The sequence below is a fragment of the Microcebus murinus genome, chromosome 7 (assembly GCF_040939455.1).
Source record: "Microcebus murinus isolate Inina chromosome 7, M.murinus_Inina_mat1.0, whole genome shotgun sequence".
NCBI classification, from domain to species: Eukaryota; Metazoa; Chordata; class Mammalia; order Primates; family Cheirogaleidae; genus Microcebus; species Microcebus murinus.
Window position 1 is genome coordinate 46012023 of NC_134110.1, and position 17759 is coordinate 46029781.

The 17759-nt window shown below is 38.1% G+C and overlaps 1 protein-coding gene across 8 annotated transcripts in view; it reads left to right on the forward strand.

The window, feature by feature from the left end:
- ENPP2 (ectonucleotide pyrophosphatase/phosphodiesterase 2) overlaps positions 1–17759 on the forward strand; it is a 113296-nt gene that overhangs the window by 88368 nt on the left and 7169 nt on the right. For 4 of the 8 annotated variants that reach the window (XM_012753808.3, XM_076005059.1, XM_076005056.1 and 1 more), the window contains 8 exons: positions 43–130; positions 288–375; positions 1486–1670; positions 4176–4227; positions 11459–11533; positions 12835–12971; positions 13994–14129; positions 14803–14880. In XM_012753808.3, the coding sequence (XP_012609262.1) occupies positions 43–130; positions 288–375; positions 1486–1670; positions 4176–4227; positions 11459–11533; positions 12835–12971; positions 13994–14129; positions 14803–14880 (839 nt within the window). The remainder of the gene's footprint in view (positions 1–42; positions 131–287; positions 376–1485; positions 1671–4175; positions 4228–11458; positions 11534–12834; positions 12972–13993; positions 14130–14802; positions 14881–17759) is intronic. The other 4 variants (XM_012753811.2, XM_012753809.3, XM_076005057.1 and 1 more) reach the window with 3 other exon arrangements.

Genomic DNA, 17759 nt, shown 5'->3' on the forward strand with positions numbered 1-17759 from the left:
TTGTGAGAAATCCTGACTGATCATAAAATTATTTCAATGTAGGAAACCATTAGATGTTTACAAGAAACCATCAGGAAAATGTTTTTTCCAGGGAGACCATGGATTTGATAACAAGGTCAACAGCATGCAGGTATGATAACAGAACAGGAAATTGAAATTGTGTTTCAGTGATTCTTAGGATTGGGGAATTGTGGTGTGCATGAAGTAACACAATATTCATAAATAGAGGAAGGGGTGCTACCAAACAACGTTTAATTGCTTTTGTTTGTTTTCTTTCTTTTTGGAAGACTGTTTTTGTAGGTTATGGCCCAACATTTAAGTACAAGACTAAAGTACCTCCATTCGAAAACATTGAACTTTACAATGTTATGTGTGGTAAGTCACGTGTGTAATCAAAACTAGTGAAACAATGTTTAGTTAATATATGAACTTTCTCAATGTCAGAGAAAGAAATGAGGTGTCCATCTTCTGGGACCACCTCTTCTCCCCACATGAAAAATGTTATAACTTGCCCATTGGCTCTAAAGGCAGAATATCAAACTCTTCTAAGGCATCTTTGTCTTCCTTCAACAGTTGGCTAATGGGGAATTTTCATAGTGTTGCTGTTGGCAGACTCTGGCTGATCTAATATAGCATTACAGCTTGACACCATTGGTCGGAGACCTGCTGGAGCAAGAGTTCTACACATAGCCCTCTCCCACCTCCATCTCTTGCATTGCAGCCCAGTTAAAATTTTGCCAGCTTGCATCCTGGCCAGCTATTTATGTGCACCTAATTATTTTTCTTCTTTGAGCTTCTAGTTGCTGAATGAGGACAACTTTTCCTATTTAGTAAGGGAGTGCCAGTCTGGTGGTTAGAGGGGGAGTCTGTAAGTCGAGTCTCCTGGGTTCTTTTCCCATTTTGGCTGCTAGCTCTCCCCTGTCCTGCCTCTGAGCTTAGGCAAGGCACTGTGCGCCCACTTGGCAACCATTCACTTGCTATGAAATCAGCCTGTTCATCTCACAGTGGCACTTCGGGGCACACGGCCAAAGCCTCCTCTGGTCCCCACACTTCTGTGGAGTGACTTAGAGGTCAGATGTGGTTATTCATTGATTGTAAGTCTCATTTCAAAATTTGGGATTAAAAAGTCCCAGAGAAGTGCAGATAGATAGTGATACTGACACTGATAGTCCTTGGGTTGTAACTATCAGAGACATAGGCTAGCTTAGGCCCTGTTCTTTCACTCTTTCTTTTTGAGAATGTCTCTCTCTCTTCATGGTGGAGCAATGAACATGGCTATTTCAGAAAGCTGTGGCAAGACATGGTCAGGCCAGAATGGTTCAGGAAGTAAGAAAGGGGTGCCTGCCAGCTAAATTTGGTTTTATCCAATTCTGATTTATGTTCAGAGTTTTCAGACTCTTAGAAGGTGAAAGGTTTTGATTCTTATCATATCTCATTGAAAAAAAATTTAAGAAGCACCTGCCTCTTTTTCATTCTTTTCACCAGATCTCCTGGGATTGAAACCAGCTCCTAATAATGGGACCCATGGAAGTCTGAATCATCTCCTGCGTACTAATACCTTCAGGCCAACCATGCCGGAGGAAGTTGCCAGACCCAATTATCCAGGGATTATGTACCTTCAGTCTGATTTTGACCTGGGCTGCACCTGTGATGATAAGGTAGAGCCAAAGGTAGAAATAATCTTTGTTTCTCATGGAAGACCTTGGTGGGTGTGTAACAGGACTGTGCAGTAGAACTTTCTGTGATGGTGGAAATGGTCGATAGTTGTTCTGTCCAAAATGGTAGCCACTGGCTTGTGTGACTGAGGAATTAAAATTTTAATTTTAATTACTTTAAATGTAAAGAGCCACATGTGGCTTGTGGTTACCATATTGGACAGCTCAGGTATAGAGAAGGAAGGGCAAAAAGTAGAATTCACGATGATATTCTGTGGAGTCACAATTCCTGACCAAAAACCTTTTCTGTTGTTTCAACCATGGATCATATGTCTATCAGTCATGGTCTCAACAGGAAACAGGTGAGCCATGCAGAAGAGGTTTTGAAAAGAGTTTAAAGAAATTGTTCCAGTCATGCTTAATGAGAGTACTATTTACAAAGGCTGGAAAGGGTGAATGGAAGTCAGTAAGGAATGATGAAGTGCCCTGGCGTTAGCAGGGTACCCTCCAAGGCCTATAGGGTGAGGGGAGGGAGCAAGTTGCCAGAGCATGGAAAGAAAACTAAGGAGGAAAGAACTATTGCATTCGGTAGATGAGTGCGGCTCATATACCACAACCCAGCAGGAAAAGAGCTGGAAGAGCTATCCCTCCTCTCTCCTCTCTACTTCCTTTCAGATATCACTCATTGGTAGAGCCCAACAGGAAGCCACAGGGAAAGTTTACTCATGGATGTGGTCCCTAGAGGTCAGCCTCTAAGGACACAAAGCGGGGTAGAGAAGGATCCAACATGGTTGTGGTGTTGGTCCTGTACACCATGTTTGGGCAGTTTTTGAATACCAAATAAACTATAAGTATTAAGCAATAATTTACTTATTGAATTTTATTTTGATAAAATACCTTTATAGTTGCCAACCAGTGTTTCTATAGCAGGAATTAACTAGAATTAACACACTGAGTTGATGTGATGCCAGCCCAACACAAGGAAATATGATATTTTTTGCATGTGTGGTTTTATTATAGGTAAATGTGTGATTTTTCTATTAGGACTCAGAAAAATGGAACATCATTCTCCTACTGCCTTATCTCCTTCCTCTACAATTTGTTACCTTCCAGAATTCCTAGGGGCCTAGGAGCCACATTTGGGAGGCTTGCCACTGGAGGAATTCAGATTGCTCTTCTTCCCTATTCCCCTATTTTTTTCTCCTTCCTACTTTTGCTCCTGACAAGAACTAAAGAGGCTAATTACTGTAGGGCAGGTAATGCTCAGACCTTAGCTGGAGGAGTTGAGTTGCCAAAGTCAATAGGGAAGTAGATCCCAAATATAATTTTACAGAAATACATTTATTGTACTGTATCTTGTTTTCTGAATTACCTTTCTTCAGAAGAATAAGAAATTTTTTGGATATCTGGTCTTAAACCATTTTAGAGAAATTCTGGATTGTCTTTATTTTGTCTATGGGTTTCTCCAAAAGACTTCCTTCCTTTTATTAAAAAAATTCCAGACATACTGAAAAGGTATAGAGATTAATAAAAATGAATACCTTGGTACATACATCATAAGAAAGAAAACATTACAGATTCAGTGGAAGCTTCCTGTATTCAACTCCATCCTATTTGCTTTCTACCCAGAGGTAGCTAGTACCCTAAATATAGTGTGCATAATTCTCATGCATGTCTCTGTACTTTTATACTCCATATGTATGTATCCCTTAAATAACATATTAAGTAACCTTTAATTTGGTTTCCTAAATAGCCTATAGTGTAGTTTTTCATATTATAAATTTTTATGTAAATGCTATTATACTATATGTATCCTACAATTATTTTGTTCATTATGTTATTGAAGTTTATGTATATTAATACTAGCAGTTTTAGCTTACTCACTTTTACTGCTAATATAGTAGTGATATTTAATTGTATAAATATACCATAATGATTTTATTCATTTTTCTATTTGAGAACATTGGGTAATTTCCAAATGTTGCACTTACAAAAAATGCTGCAGCAGATGTTATTGCAAGTGTCCTCTTGTGTGCATATGCTAGAGAGTCTCTAGGATATATGGTGAAGGGTGGAGTTGCTGAGCCTTTACTTTTCTGAATTGCTGAGTCCTTACTTTTTAGCTTTGGAAAAAGTGATTTCATAAATTGGTTTGAGAATCACTTTAGTGTACCTAAGAATTAGCATGAATTATTGAGGTGCTATTCTAATTATTTACATATATGTGCCCAAATAATCATCATTACCAACATGGTAAGTTGGTTCCACAGTTTTAAGGGAAGGAAACAGAATTATAGAGAGATTAAAGAAGGTGCTTATAGACATAGAACTACTAGCAAGTGGAGCCTATAATGTCGATTTGAGATACAATAGTAATTCCTCAAAAGAAGTTATGCTATTGATAGAGTTTAGGATCCTGTTTTGAATTTATCAGGGTGCTAAGTAGAAAGAAGGGTTCAGGAAAGAATGAGCATTTCTGATTTGCTTTCTTTTTTCCTTTACTGGTTTTCACAAATGAAGAACAAATTGGATGAACTCAACAAACGCCTTCATACAAAAGGGTCTACAGAAGGTAAGGGGTTGATGGAAAAAACAATCAGATAAACTTTTTCTAGTTTTCAAAAATTGAAGAGATTTCTTATTTACTTTATAGTGTAAGCCCAATATTTTTTGAAATTCAAATTTATATTGCAATGTGAATTTTACATCTATCTGGCAAAGGGTATTGGTTTATTCTATGTGTACTAGATACCAGCTGTGTAATAGAAACATTCCATTAGTTTTTATTTTTCCTCAATAGCTTTATAGCCCTCTGAGAAATGGACAATACATTGTGCATGTGTTAGGTCATAAGCTAAGGTGCTATGGGCCCTCTTCTAAAGGGTAGTCACAGTTATAGGTAATAACAGCTGGTACCTATATGAAGCTCACCTTCCTGGAGAGTCCATATGTATACTGTGGTGGGGGGAGATACTCAGAAGGAATCAAATCAGAACTCCGTCTTCACATAAGGGATCATCTTGAGCCCTAACTCTTATTTTATGTACAATGACAACAAGCATGTATTAGTGAACTTTTGCAAGTTTGCAAAAAAAAAAAAAAAAAGAATCTCAATGATTGGCATCAAGAGAGATGTATTTCTTGCTCACATTTTAGTATGCTGACTGAAGGCTAAGGAGGCTCTGCCCCATGTATACTCTTTTAAAAAAATTTGTATAAATTTATGGGGTTCAAGTACAACTATTTTACATGTGTAAGTCACATAGTGGTCAAGTCAGGGCTTTCAGGATATCATCACCCAAATTATATACATTGTACCCATTGAATAATTTCTCATACACACTCTCCTCCCACTGCTTATCCTTCCAAGTCTTCTTTGTCTGTCATTCCACTCTCTCATTATTGTGGAATCCAGGCTGAAGAAGGAGCCCCTACTGGGGACATGTCCTGCTCATGGCAGAGGGAACAGAGGGGCTGCAGAACTGTGTACTGGGTTTCAATGTTTCTGCTTTTATGAGGCCATTTCCACTCACAGTTCACTGGCCCAAGCTGTGCATATGATGCCTACCACAATGGTGCAGGGAAATCTATTTTTTCGAGAAGGACTCTATCCTGCAAGTCAGATAACAATGAGTAGAGGCAGTAAACATAGTAATATAATCCCCAACGCAAGCTCTTGCTTCTGATTTTTAAAATCCAGAAAATTAGAAGAAAATAGAAGGGGAGGGAAAAGTTCCTAGACAGGTTACTGCAGTAGATGGGATGGCATGTTCAACAGCAAGGAAATGATTGAAAGTGTATTTCAAAAGTGGTAGAATAGAAGCACAGCATCTTTGAGTCATGCAGTAGAGATGCACATGGCCAAATTCTCACCCTAGTGATTAGCTTACATATGGTTCTGTTTATCATATGTGCTGTTTCCAATCTGATTAAGTAGAGTTGAGGAAACCAGTAGGACATATTATTTGCTTGACTTATTTTTCCCCTTTATAAAGATCTTCATCTGCCTCTTTCTTCCTCTTCCACATCACCACCACCCACCTTCTCCCTTTGATCATAGAACACACAGACTCGTAGGCATGTCATTGGAGGAACCTAGCTCTGAAGACAGGCCTTTGTTGGTGGAAGGTACACAAATCCTTCACAAACTCTATAAGGGTTTTTGACTGTTCGACACCTAACCTCCAGTGGACTATAGTGTCATTAATAATTAATAAAATTGAAAAATTGCCAGAGTCAAGGGGTGGAGAATCTCATGATTCAAGTTTTTCAAATAATCCATAACCAAGGCAGAGAAACTATAATCAGATGCTTTACCTCTCAAGGTCATGAAGTTGTTAATTATGATAACTTTAACAGTTATTGGACTCCCATGGTATTGTTGATTCAAAATTCAAACTCTGGCCGTTCATGGTACTAACACATTTCTGTCTAAGAAAAAAAAAAATTCCTACATTTGGTTTGTTGGTGGCAGAGTGTTCGTATGTCAAACAAAATCAGTCCCACAAACTCAGCATAAGTGGTAATCTCAAACTTCTCAAACATAAGAGTAAGAGGTATCTTCTTAGTGAATCACTAACTCTGAAGGCTAGGAGGCTAGTTAAGTGATGTCACATCTCTGTTGCTTAGAGTTGAATGTGTTTTATTTATATCACTGAAGTGTCTTTTTACATCACTGAAATTTAAAGTCTATGTGTTTTCATGGAAATGGACCCTTATGGATTTATTCAGCAAGCATTTGTTGAGTAATTATGCTGGCCTGGCACTGGTTTGTCTGAAACAAGTGCACAACTGTTGGTGCATGAACTCATGGCTTCAAAATGGTGCATAAAATACGAGGGGAGAATCATAGTAGTACATGCCTTTGGTCTGCCCGTGGCCCAGTGGGACCAGCTTTTAATGATACAACAGAGACTTGAAAAGTATAACACAAAATAAAAATAATTATTTATCATTATCTTACTACGTACAAAGCATTTCCTTGTTTAGATTCTGGAATATGTATCAACCTAAGACTTTCTCTCCTGCCCCTCTCTCCCTGTCGCTTTGTCTCTGTCTTCTTATGGGTTCTATTTCAGTCGTTTCATTAGCCTCAACGCAATGTTTTCTTGGTCAGAGACCTTTTAGGGCTTTATGATGTTTCCTGCATCATAAATTCTGTGTCCCATTTAAAATATTTAATGTCTGCTTTACTAGAGTAGAACCTTGTGAATGCGGATCACTTTGTGTGTTACATTCAGAGTAATTATATCACTTTTCTGGATCCTTTTAAATACATAGTAAGGCTTTTAAAACAGTTGGTAAACCTAAAGTTCTGTACCAATGTGAAGTTTTACTATATTTATTATTAGTTTTTTTTTTTTTTTTTTTTTTTGAGACAGAGTCTCGCTTTGTTGCCTAGGCTAGAGTGAGTGCCGTGGCGTCAGCCTCGCTCACAGCAACCTCAAACTCCTGGGCTCAAGCGATCCTTCTGTCTCAGCCTCCCGAGTAGCTGGGACTACAGGCATGCGCCACCATGCCCGGCTAATTTTTTCTATATATATTAGTTGGCCAATTAGTTTCTTTCTATTTTATAGTAGAGACGGGGTCTCGCTCTTGCTCAGGCTGGTTTCGAACTCCTGACCTCGAGCAATCCGCCCGCCTCGGCCTCCCAGAGAGCTAGGATTACAGGCGTGAGCCACCGCGCCCGGCCTATTATTAGTTTTTTTAAACACAGATGTATGTATTTGATATTTTTCAGCAAGTCATATGCTATACACACTTCAGTTGTAACATTCATATGTGCCTGTTTTAGTGTCATATGCTATAAAATCGATCATACATCTATACAAAATACATGTGTAAAAGCTACATAAAATACATGTTTCATCACCGGGTGAAACAACCCAGGTGATATGTGAGGTTTTAAAAAAGAGAAGTATATTAAATAAATCTTGGACAATATTTTTCTATAAATATTTAAACTGTTATAGAACCAAGCCCTTTACTAAAATGAAGAGGAAGAAAAATATAATCTTGAAAAGCAGTGATCTAAACTACTTGCTAAAGCTTCAATATATTTAGATATGTGGTAGATTCTGGATCTTAATTGCATGACTGTTGTTATTTCTGGATCACACATACCTTACGTCTTGGCAGACTTACCATGCAATGAAAACTCATTTCCTTGTGACTTTGGGTTAATGGTGAATGAATGAAAGAAAAGAAAAAAAAATTAAATCTCTCATAAGAAGCAATTCTGGCATTATAGCCAAGTATACTTTTCCCTGTAATAATAATTGCACCATCTACTTTAACCTTAGTGTTTTCTCTATTTACATTGAAATAAAAATGTTTTATATTTCCTTAGGTTAGCACTCACTGTCTTTGTGAAAAAAAGGAATTGAAAATAATTTTAACACCTATGTATGTCTGGCTCCTTATCACACACAATGAGAAGTTGGTTTGGATAGAAAAATGACTTACGCACTAGTAATTCATGTTAACCTTAAAGCAGAGACCTGAGTATGGCTAGAGAGGGAATCTCCTCTGCAGTTCTTTTCAATTCTGAAATGCTTCTCATTTTTGTTATTTCTTTGGAGATATTGGTTGTACTAAAGAAAGAAGGAGATAATATTCATGTTTCTTCGTGTTTGTGTTTGTATTTCTATGTCTGTGTTTCGTGAAAGGCCTGGAAGAAATCAATACATAGTATAATTGTTTATGATGTATAGTAGAATTCAAGATGAATTTGATGATAGATTAAATTTTATTAATATTAACTTTTACCTACCAATATTCTTTGCTGATATTGAAGTAGAGCACAAACCCTTTACTAAGCATTCCAACTACAAGTACTTTGGGTCAAGACTGAACTAGACACTTTACATATTTTGTCCCTAAATAATGTAGTGTTCTAGTGAGATAGAAAGCTTTGAAAGGCTAAGTTACAGAGTTGCAGAGATAGAAAGAGCTTTGATGAATTTGACTCCTGTTTCATATGACATTAAAGCCCATGTGTCTTTATTCTAAAAATGCTTCTTACTCTAAGAGTTGGAACAAAGAGACTATGTCAAGAGAGAATTTTGGTGTATGTCAGTGTTTGGAAGTTATTTCTGAAATACTAGATGCTTTGATACAAACTGCTGTGTTCATTAGCTTCTCGGTAGGTATTACTTGGGCAGAGCTCGTGCCCAGGAGTACTTGGACCTTCATTCTAGTGTGCCCTCTATTGGAATAACCCAGAACTCAACACCCAACTGGAGACCACCCCAAAGGCTAAGGGGAAGAATGGTGGAGCAGGAGGATGGAGGTCTAGATTCTGGGTCTGCTATGTAGCTGAATTATTTTGTACAAATCCTAAACCTCCAGTTCCTTCATCAGTACACTGGAGATCATGCTGATCTACCCAGTGTATCTCTTGGGGTTATATTAGGCAGGTCCTATGTAGAAAGCCAATATTTTAAAAAAACATTAAGTATTCATGAAGTAGATATGTGATTGGCATTGCTGGAGACAGGAGCATACAGTGGTTCATGAAACAGATAAAATCTCTGTCCCTATAAAGCTATTGTTTTCTTGCAGGATTTAGCCAGTTGATGAATTAATTACAGCATAATGTTTTAGGGGTTGAGGTAACAAAGAAGGGCATTAAGAGGTACTCGGAGCAAATCTCAGAGGAGGTCGAAATGGCAGCAACTCATAGTAAGCACTTGTAAGGCAAAGGAGGAGAAGGGACGCAGGAAAAGGAAAGACATTGGGTAGAGATTTTGTGGTAAAATTTAAGAGCACATTATTGTGGGAGTGAGAGATTTAAAAAAAAAAAAAGGAGAGATTTTCATGTGGTTCTCAAGTCAGCCAGCTAATCTGTGGGAATATGAATCAGGAAGCTGAGGAGGGAAAAGAAACACAAACTCATGTCTGCATGACCAAATTTTGGAAGACAGAAAGAATGAGTGCTGGGGAAGTCCACACCACTTAAAAGGTTTTCCTTACAATATTTTGCCAAATGTGGTATCTGGAGAGAGAACCTTGGCATGTACCAAAAATGCCAGAGACACTATTATAAACAGAGACCTGGGATGTGGAATGCAGGCTCTGTCTGGAGTTCAATGGCAGGCATTCCCAGCCTGGGAAGGAAGGCCCTATCGGGAATTCTATAACAAGAACCCAGCCTGGGAAGACATGGGCTATGCTAGATCCACATCAAGAAATCCTGGGCATATGTTGCAAAAACAGAGGCTTGCAGGCGAGTCTCCATGGTTGTTAATCTTGAGATGCAGATCCGAATGTGTGTAAACACCAAGGTTCAAGTATGTTTTGGCCTGAGTAGCAACTTTCTTCTAAATAGAAAAGCAACAGGTGGCTCACCCAAGATGTCCTAAAGACTAGCTGAGTCAGGATATGACGAAGAACTGTGATTCTTTGATACTTTGAAAAACTAAAAAAAAATAATAATAAAAGCTAAATTTTTATTCTGGACCTTTAAATTCTTACCGTGATGATTATTTTACCTCATTTTTAGATGAAACTGTTAAGCTTCAGGAAGACTCAAGTAGATATTTTTGGGTTGTTGGGGACATTGGTTGGATTTTGTCAAAGCCACTATATATATTTTTTCCTTATGCCATTTATGCACAGTAACAATTGAGAAAAAGTCAGATAATGATATATTTGTGCTCCAGCTGTGTGCCAAAAACTGTATTCAGTTGTGTGTGACGATAGCTTGTAAGCTATGATGCCCAAATTTCTGAAGCAAGTTGAGTCTCTCTGTGCGGAGCAGAAGAGTGAGTAGAGATGGAGAAGCTTAATTGGGAAACTTTTTCAGAAGAAAGAGAATCTAAGAAAATGTCTCTTTCCCTCATGGACTCCATCTCCCTTGCCCCTTCATGTCTCTTCCATGAGCTGAACTATGTGACCATATTATTTGTCATGCACTTTTGAGTGTGAAAAGGGATATGGTTAACAATGATGCCAGGACAAAAGGCATCAACTGGGGCATGGGGTCACCTTGGTTTAACTTCTTGTGCTCTGTAAAGGACTTCACAGATGCCACCTCACACCTCAACTCTGTTGGAAACAGTCCTCTCCTCTGCATTCCCACCATACTCTGTAGCTATCTTTGATGTAGTGCAGGCTGTGTTGCCTCTCAGTTATTTGTGCCATGTTTGTCTCTCCCATTGAACTGTGAGCTCTTTGAAGGTGAGAGCTCTGTGTTAATCATCTTCACCCAGCATCTCCATTCTACAGCCCAAGGCCTGGCACAAAGGAAGTGCCCAGAGTTTGATGATGGGGAATACATTAATAGAAACATTTAAGGGGGGAGGAGGGCATGGGCAATATACGTAACCTTAACATTTGTACACCCATAATATGCTGAAATAAAAAAAAAAGAAACATTTGGAAGGAGATAGGTGACAGCATTGATCACCTATTCCTGGAAAAGCTATTCCTGGTACAGAGAAAGGAAATATAATAGCATGTCTAATAGCATAAAGTTGCTCACAATGATCACAAGCACAGTGTTGCAAATAAATCCACTCTGTGGGATGGAGCATTATGGGGAGGAGAATGTCAAGAAATGAGCAGGACTGGGTGAAGAGCCAGAGTGGGTGGAAACTATAGATTGTCCAAATCTCTTGTGTGGTGGCTGCTCTAAGGAGGGGTATTATGTGTAAAAACATGGATGCTATATTTTGCCATCCCCCTAATGCAATGGATTGGATCCTAAGCTTGAGTTTGAAGGAATGTGTTTGGTATGCATTAAAACTTGAATGATAAAAAGAGAATAGCTTCTCAAAGAATTTTGATACTTCTGCTTCCAGCTGAAACCAGGAAGTTCAGAGGCAGCAAAAATGAAAACAAGGAAAACATTAATGGATATTTTGAACCTAGAAAAGGTTTGGTTTGAGTTTTGAAGGAAAGTCTGAGTTGGTTAACAGCCCTCAAGTACTACTGTTATGATTTGCTGGCTTTTTATTTGTTTATTATATTTCATTTATTTAATAGTGTCATATTATGTTCTAATTCTTCAGGGTGGGTCCCTAAATTTGGCAGCTTAACCAAGGCTTCTGCATTTACTGCAATGCTGAGGAAGCCAAACTACCCAGAACGGGCTTGTGTTGTAATGGCTTGGGCCGCTTTGCCCCAAATCAGCAGTTCTACTTGGGAGGGTCTTGCAAAGTATTCTACAAAAGGTTTTCTCCATTACTTGCATAGAATGGTAACACTTTATTTAAAGCAACATGTATACATAATTTAATAAGTGATTGCCAGAATTAATTTTCTCTAATAAAAATAATAGTAAAAAATAATTTTTTAAAAATTATCACTATGGAATAGTGAAATGTCTAAGCCTCGATCTCTAAATTTTGGCCTGAAGGGACCCCAATTTCCAAGAATCTATGGAAGTTTGACTTTAGCGTGTCCAAAGTGGGCAGATTAAGCTCCAGGCATTTATTGTGAGTGTGCAATGAAGGTTTGCATACTGAACTCCCATGTCATCTTCTTCAAAAAGTAAAGTTTCAGACCTTTTCTTCCTAACAGGAGCACTTTCCCTTGGAGGTCTGAATCTGCATTCTGGGGTCTTCACTGGGTTCTTCAGTAACCGATGTATTTAAAGGACCCTCTTGAATGCCCACTTATTTTATCTATACATGTTCCTTTAAGTACTTACCTAAAGAGTTTTCTTCCATGTGACAAAGCTGCTTATTTTAAATGCTCATTACTACTCACTTTTTATGCTAAGAAAATGCATATTTGAGTTGCAGTTTGCAAATAATGATCAAAGAGAGCCTTCCTCTTAATTAAATCATTGGTTAACCTGATAAGCCTCTTCAGGGGTCAAATTAATTAATTCTACAAAATTCCAATCCTATTGGCGTTCCTTTTGGCCAAATCATTTCAAAATTTACTATATAAAGTTTCCTTCCTAATCAGATTGTAAATTCTTTACAACTGAAGAAAGCATTAACATAAATATGGCATTTACATTATAGTTTTGATAACTGCAAACCTTGATCCATGCTTAGGTGATCAGATAAACCATAAAAGTGTTAGGAAAACTAACATGATTAAATTAAGAAGAAGGTGCTATATTATTAATAAGCAAATTTTCAACAATCGGACTCTCTTCCAATATTTTTTTAAATGAGGTAATGTTTGATATGTGTTTAACACAGTTAATTTTTTTCTTTCCTAGAGAGACACCTCCTCTATGGACGACCTGCAGTGCTATATCGGACCAGATATGATATTTTATATCATACTGACTTTGAAAGTGGTTATAGTGAAATATTCCTAATGCCCCTCTGGACATCATATACTGTTTCCAAACAGGTTGTTGAGAAAATTGGATTTTACGGTTCTTCATTTTATTACATTTCTTGCATTAATAACAATGAATGCTTGCTTAATAGAATCTTGTCTTGGAAAATATTTTAATTTTTCCTGATGAAAGAAATCCTGTGTTGGATCTATTGCAAGATATTTTGAACAGGTCATAATGTAATGTTCTAATAATTCCATGGCACTATGTGACTCACTGAAGGGAGCATAACTAATTTTTTCATTTTGTTTTACTTCGCTTAAGTCATTGCCTGCTGCTAGTTACAGAAGCCACTAAAGTTGGTTTGTTTGTTTCAATAGACTATTTTTTAGAGCAATTTTCGGTTCCCAGCAAGATTGAGTGGAAAGAGTAGAGTTCCTGTATACTCTCTGCCCGCCCCACACCGACAGCGTCCCCCTCTATCAGTATTTGGTTTGTTTGTAATGTTTTATGTTGGGGTTTCAGTTTTGATGAAGATGACATAGGTAGGTATATGTCAGGAATAAGAAAATTGTATTTGGCAGTTGAGCTTTGTTTTACATTTCTGAATACAAAGGGAGAGAACACTCCTATTACTCAAAATACAGCTTCATTTTAATTTGTACTGTGTGCATATATATGTGTGCTCCTGTACATACTCTGTGTGTGTGTTCTTTTTTCTTTTTTTTTAGGAGATACATCTATATTATTTCTTAGAGTGTTATTTTTTAAGTTATCTTCTGTGAATTCTATTCATTATTTAAACAGTGGGATTTGTGCTTTATAGTCTGCTTTATATTGGTGTTTTACTGAAGACTTTGGTAAGAGAATTCTGCTGCTAAAAAATAAGAGTTTGAAAATTATTGGCTTTCATGGCATTTAATTGTAGGGACTTTTTTTTTTAAGAGTCAGAATATCAGAATATGAACTATAATAAAAGCTGGGGGGGTGATTTTGGCTGTCTGTAGCAGAGCAACCTGGCATCAGTATTTCCCTGTCACTTTAGCATTGTCACTGTGATGGCATTGCTGAGTGTCCCTGACTCCTCCTGCAGGCTGAGGTCTCTGGCATCCCCGAGCATCTGACCAGTTGTGTCCGGCCTGACGTCCGTGTTTCTCCGAGTTTCAGTCAGAACTGTTTGGCCTACAAGAATGATAAACAGATGTCCTACGGATTCCTCTTTCCTCCTTGTAAGTTATAGAGTCTGAGGATCTGATCTTTCTAGAGGGATGTTATTTCTTGCATTCCAGAGTGTGAAACTTGGCATTTAGGATTTTAGCAGCACAGGTTTTCTTCAAGAGGAGTACTCTACAAACTGCAGAGATAAACTTCTATGGGATCCTTCCAAAATCGGCCAAAAAATGACCAACTTTCAAAAATCTCATTCTCCAGGAGAATTCTAAAGTGCAAGGGATTCTTCTGTGGTCCCCCTCATATCATTAAATGAGAATCTGAAAACAAAATAGTAAATCATTAAGACCTTAGTCCTTTAAATAATGCTATAGAGGGGCTCTCTTAAGAATACATGAAGCCCTTTAATTATCTCTCATTATCTTGATGACAGTTTTATAAAGTCTAAATTACACTAATGAAATCAAGGAATGCTTTTATATAATGGTTGGTCGACTCAAGAACTAGGTAGGAAGAAAAGATATTGTAAAGGATTTTTGAGAGAGCTATTCAGGGAAAAAGAGAGGCTGAGTAGGGCGTGGGGGAGTAGGAAATGTATAAAGGAGTTAGTGAGTAGGAGTAAAAGAGTAGATCCATTTACTTCATGCTATTTGGACCATTTTAGAAAATTGCTTTTTTGATTGATGTAGATTTTGGTAAGCAATGTACGCTATTTGTTTCCCTAATGCTTAGATCTGAGCTCTTCGCCAGAGGCTAAATATGATGCATTCCTTGTAACCAACATGGTTCCAATGTATCCTGCTTTCAAACGTGAGTCTAATATTTACCTAATACACTGTTATTTATGAATACAAATATTTCTAAATTTACCACTTGCCTTTTCCACCTCTATACTAATTTTAATAATAATACCTTTCATGTATATAGCCTGTATACTTTTTGAGGACCTTTCATATAAATTCCCTATTGTTGATTCAAAATTTGAATCTGTGAGGGAGGTTGGCAGTTTATCCCTTGTTTATAATTAAGAAATGGACATCACAAAAAGTGGTCCAGCTCATGAATGGTAGAACCTAAACCAAGTTTCTGTTTTTCTTTTAATCTGGTGCTATTTTTATTTCAATGCCCATTAGTTTGATGGTTAAAAGGGTCTTTGTTATATTTTTGAGGCTACATGACCTTTAGCAGCATTTATATTTATTTATTGAACATTACAATAAAAGCCACTAGCACCTCTCTCCTTTGGGGTTATGATATATTTTGAATGTTGACCCTGAAACCCAGCAAGACCATGAAGTGTCTTCTGAATCACCAGAGCATTGATTTCAGAGATGGTTTTAGGACTGTGCAAATTATTGTTTTAGTTTCTTCGAACACTTATAATTTCTTTGTACGTGACATAAATATTTGTGGGTGATAGTAATATTATGAATTGTATAGGCACAATAAATTTGGCTCCCCCAAACCAAGTTCTTGTTCCTGCAGTGAGCCCACTGGCTGTGTCATCATAGAAATGCCATTTAACCTCTCATTTGTGAAGTTAAAAGATTTGATTACATGACCTCTAAGACTCGTTTGGATTTATGACTTAATTGTCCAATGGCCAAAACAATTTGTTTTTTTATTTCTGATAACAAGGAATTCATTCTTTCATCTCTCCATCCATCCATCCATCCATCCATCCATCCATCCATCCATCCATCCATCCATTCATCCTTTCATCTACCGAAGCATTCAAAGATAGAGAAAACATAATGGAATAGCTTTCACTTCCTGTTAGTTCATGTACGATGAACAGACCTAAATGCTTATGGGAAAGTAGGAAAAGGATACACCTGTCCTGATTCAATGTGGCAGAGGAGAATTGGGTTGTGTTACAGTATCTCAGAGCTGAAATAGAATCTCGAGATAGGAGCAAGTGATTGTGGAGTGTCATCTGCAGTGCAGGTCTCCCCAGCTAAACCCTGGTGAAGTGGGCCACAGAGTTTAGAGAAACAGATGTTTATTTGATGTCCTAGTTAGTAAATGAAGGTTTATTCAAAGGTAGAATCCATTGCATGGGAGTGAAAAATTAAAGTCTGCTTTTAAAAGGTTTCCTGGTTTGTTCTCAGCCCAATTGAGAAACATTTCAGAAACTCACATAGATACATTTATCACAATATTACACGGAAGGCAGCTTCATTTAATTTCCAGAAATCAGGGTTTCCTGGATTTCTCTATTCTTTATTGATGTGTTTTTTGACCAAATGGTAATAGAGGAAACACACGGTACCACCCTGAGGCTGGTATGGAAAGGGCCTTTCACAGAGAGCTGGTTGTTCTTCTTCACTAGGGGAATGGTTTTTTCACATGCCACATTTCTGCGGGTTTGGCCTTTTGACTATTCTCATTGTTGTTTCTTTTCCTCTCTCCCTGTCCATTTTTTTTTTTTTTGATTGCTCAAGTTAACATTTGAACTTCTCTCTCACTGTCCAATGTCTTTCTTTACTGCAAATAATTCTTTAAGGTATTTTGGCTCTGGCGAGCTGCTCTGCCATTCTCACCCAGAGCAGAGTATCAGAAGGGATAAAGGACAGTTGACACACTCTGAGAAAGATAGCCATGTACTTTTTAGTAAGGGGAGGGAAGAAGAGATAAAAGCTGGAACCTCACAACCCTTACGTAGAAGAGAGCGTGGTGAGTTGGAGCAAATATTTCAGAACCAACTCACTGCTTGCCTTCCTGTCTTCTGTTGTTCTTTTCTTTTGCCTTTCTCCTTTTCCATTCTGCTCCCCTCGTGCCTCCTTGATGGGTCATCATGTACATTACAGCCAGAGTGGACAAGGAAATCCTCTGCAGTGGGAGACATTAGAAGTGAGAAATGAGTAATAGAGGAGAAATCAGATAAGCACAGATCAGGGGATGAGATTTTCAGGCAAGGAGAAGAGCAAATGCAACTGCTTAGCCTGGAGCAAGTTTGGTAAGGCTGGGCCACAGAAAGAAAGCCTTGTAGCTGAGGGGGAAAGAGTAGGAAGTAAAGTCATGGAGGGAGGCTGAGGCCACAGTGGGGAGTTGGAAACTATCCAGAGTGTTAGAAATGGGTGGTGTTGGGGGAGGGGTTGTGGGAGCTATGACCTGATTTATGGTGTAAAAGGATCTATCTGGCTTCTATATGGGGGATGGGCTACCAGGGAAGTCCATTTCTCACAAGGAGCTCAGGAAATAGTGTTTTGTGGCAGTTCACTTCAGAGAGGAGGATAAATTAGACCAGGGTAGATGTAGTGAAAAAGGTGGTCAGATTTGGGGTTATTGGGATGTATTTTGGTGACAGCACTGACAGGACTTGTTCAATATGTGTATGAAGTTAGGAGAAAAGGCAAGGATGACTCCTAGGATTTTGGCCTGAACCTCTGAGTAGGGTCAGAGCATTGACATGATCAGAGTAGGTGAAGGTTGGGGCAGGATTGGGGAGGAACATCAAGATTGTGTTTGGATAATGCTGTGCTTGCTGTGACTATTAGGTATTCCAGTGGATTATGAAATGGGTGGTTGGATAATATGTCTGGAACTCTGTGGGAAGGTCCAGGCTAAAGAAATAAACTTGGGAACTAGCATATTAATGAGATCCTGAAGGAAGAGAAGGTAGAGTAAGACCTTATTTTGATTACTCAGAAATGCCATACATCCTCCTTTGCACATACTATTCCCTT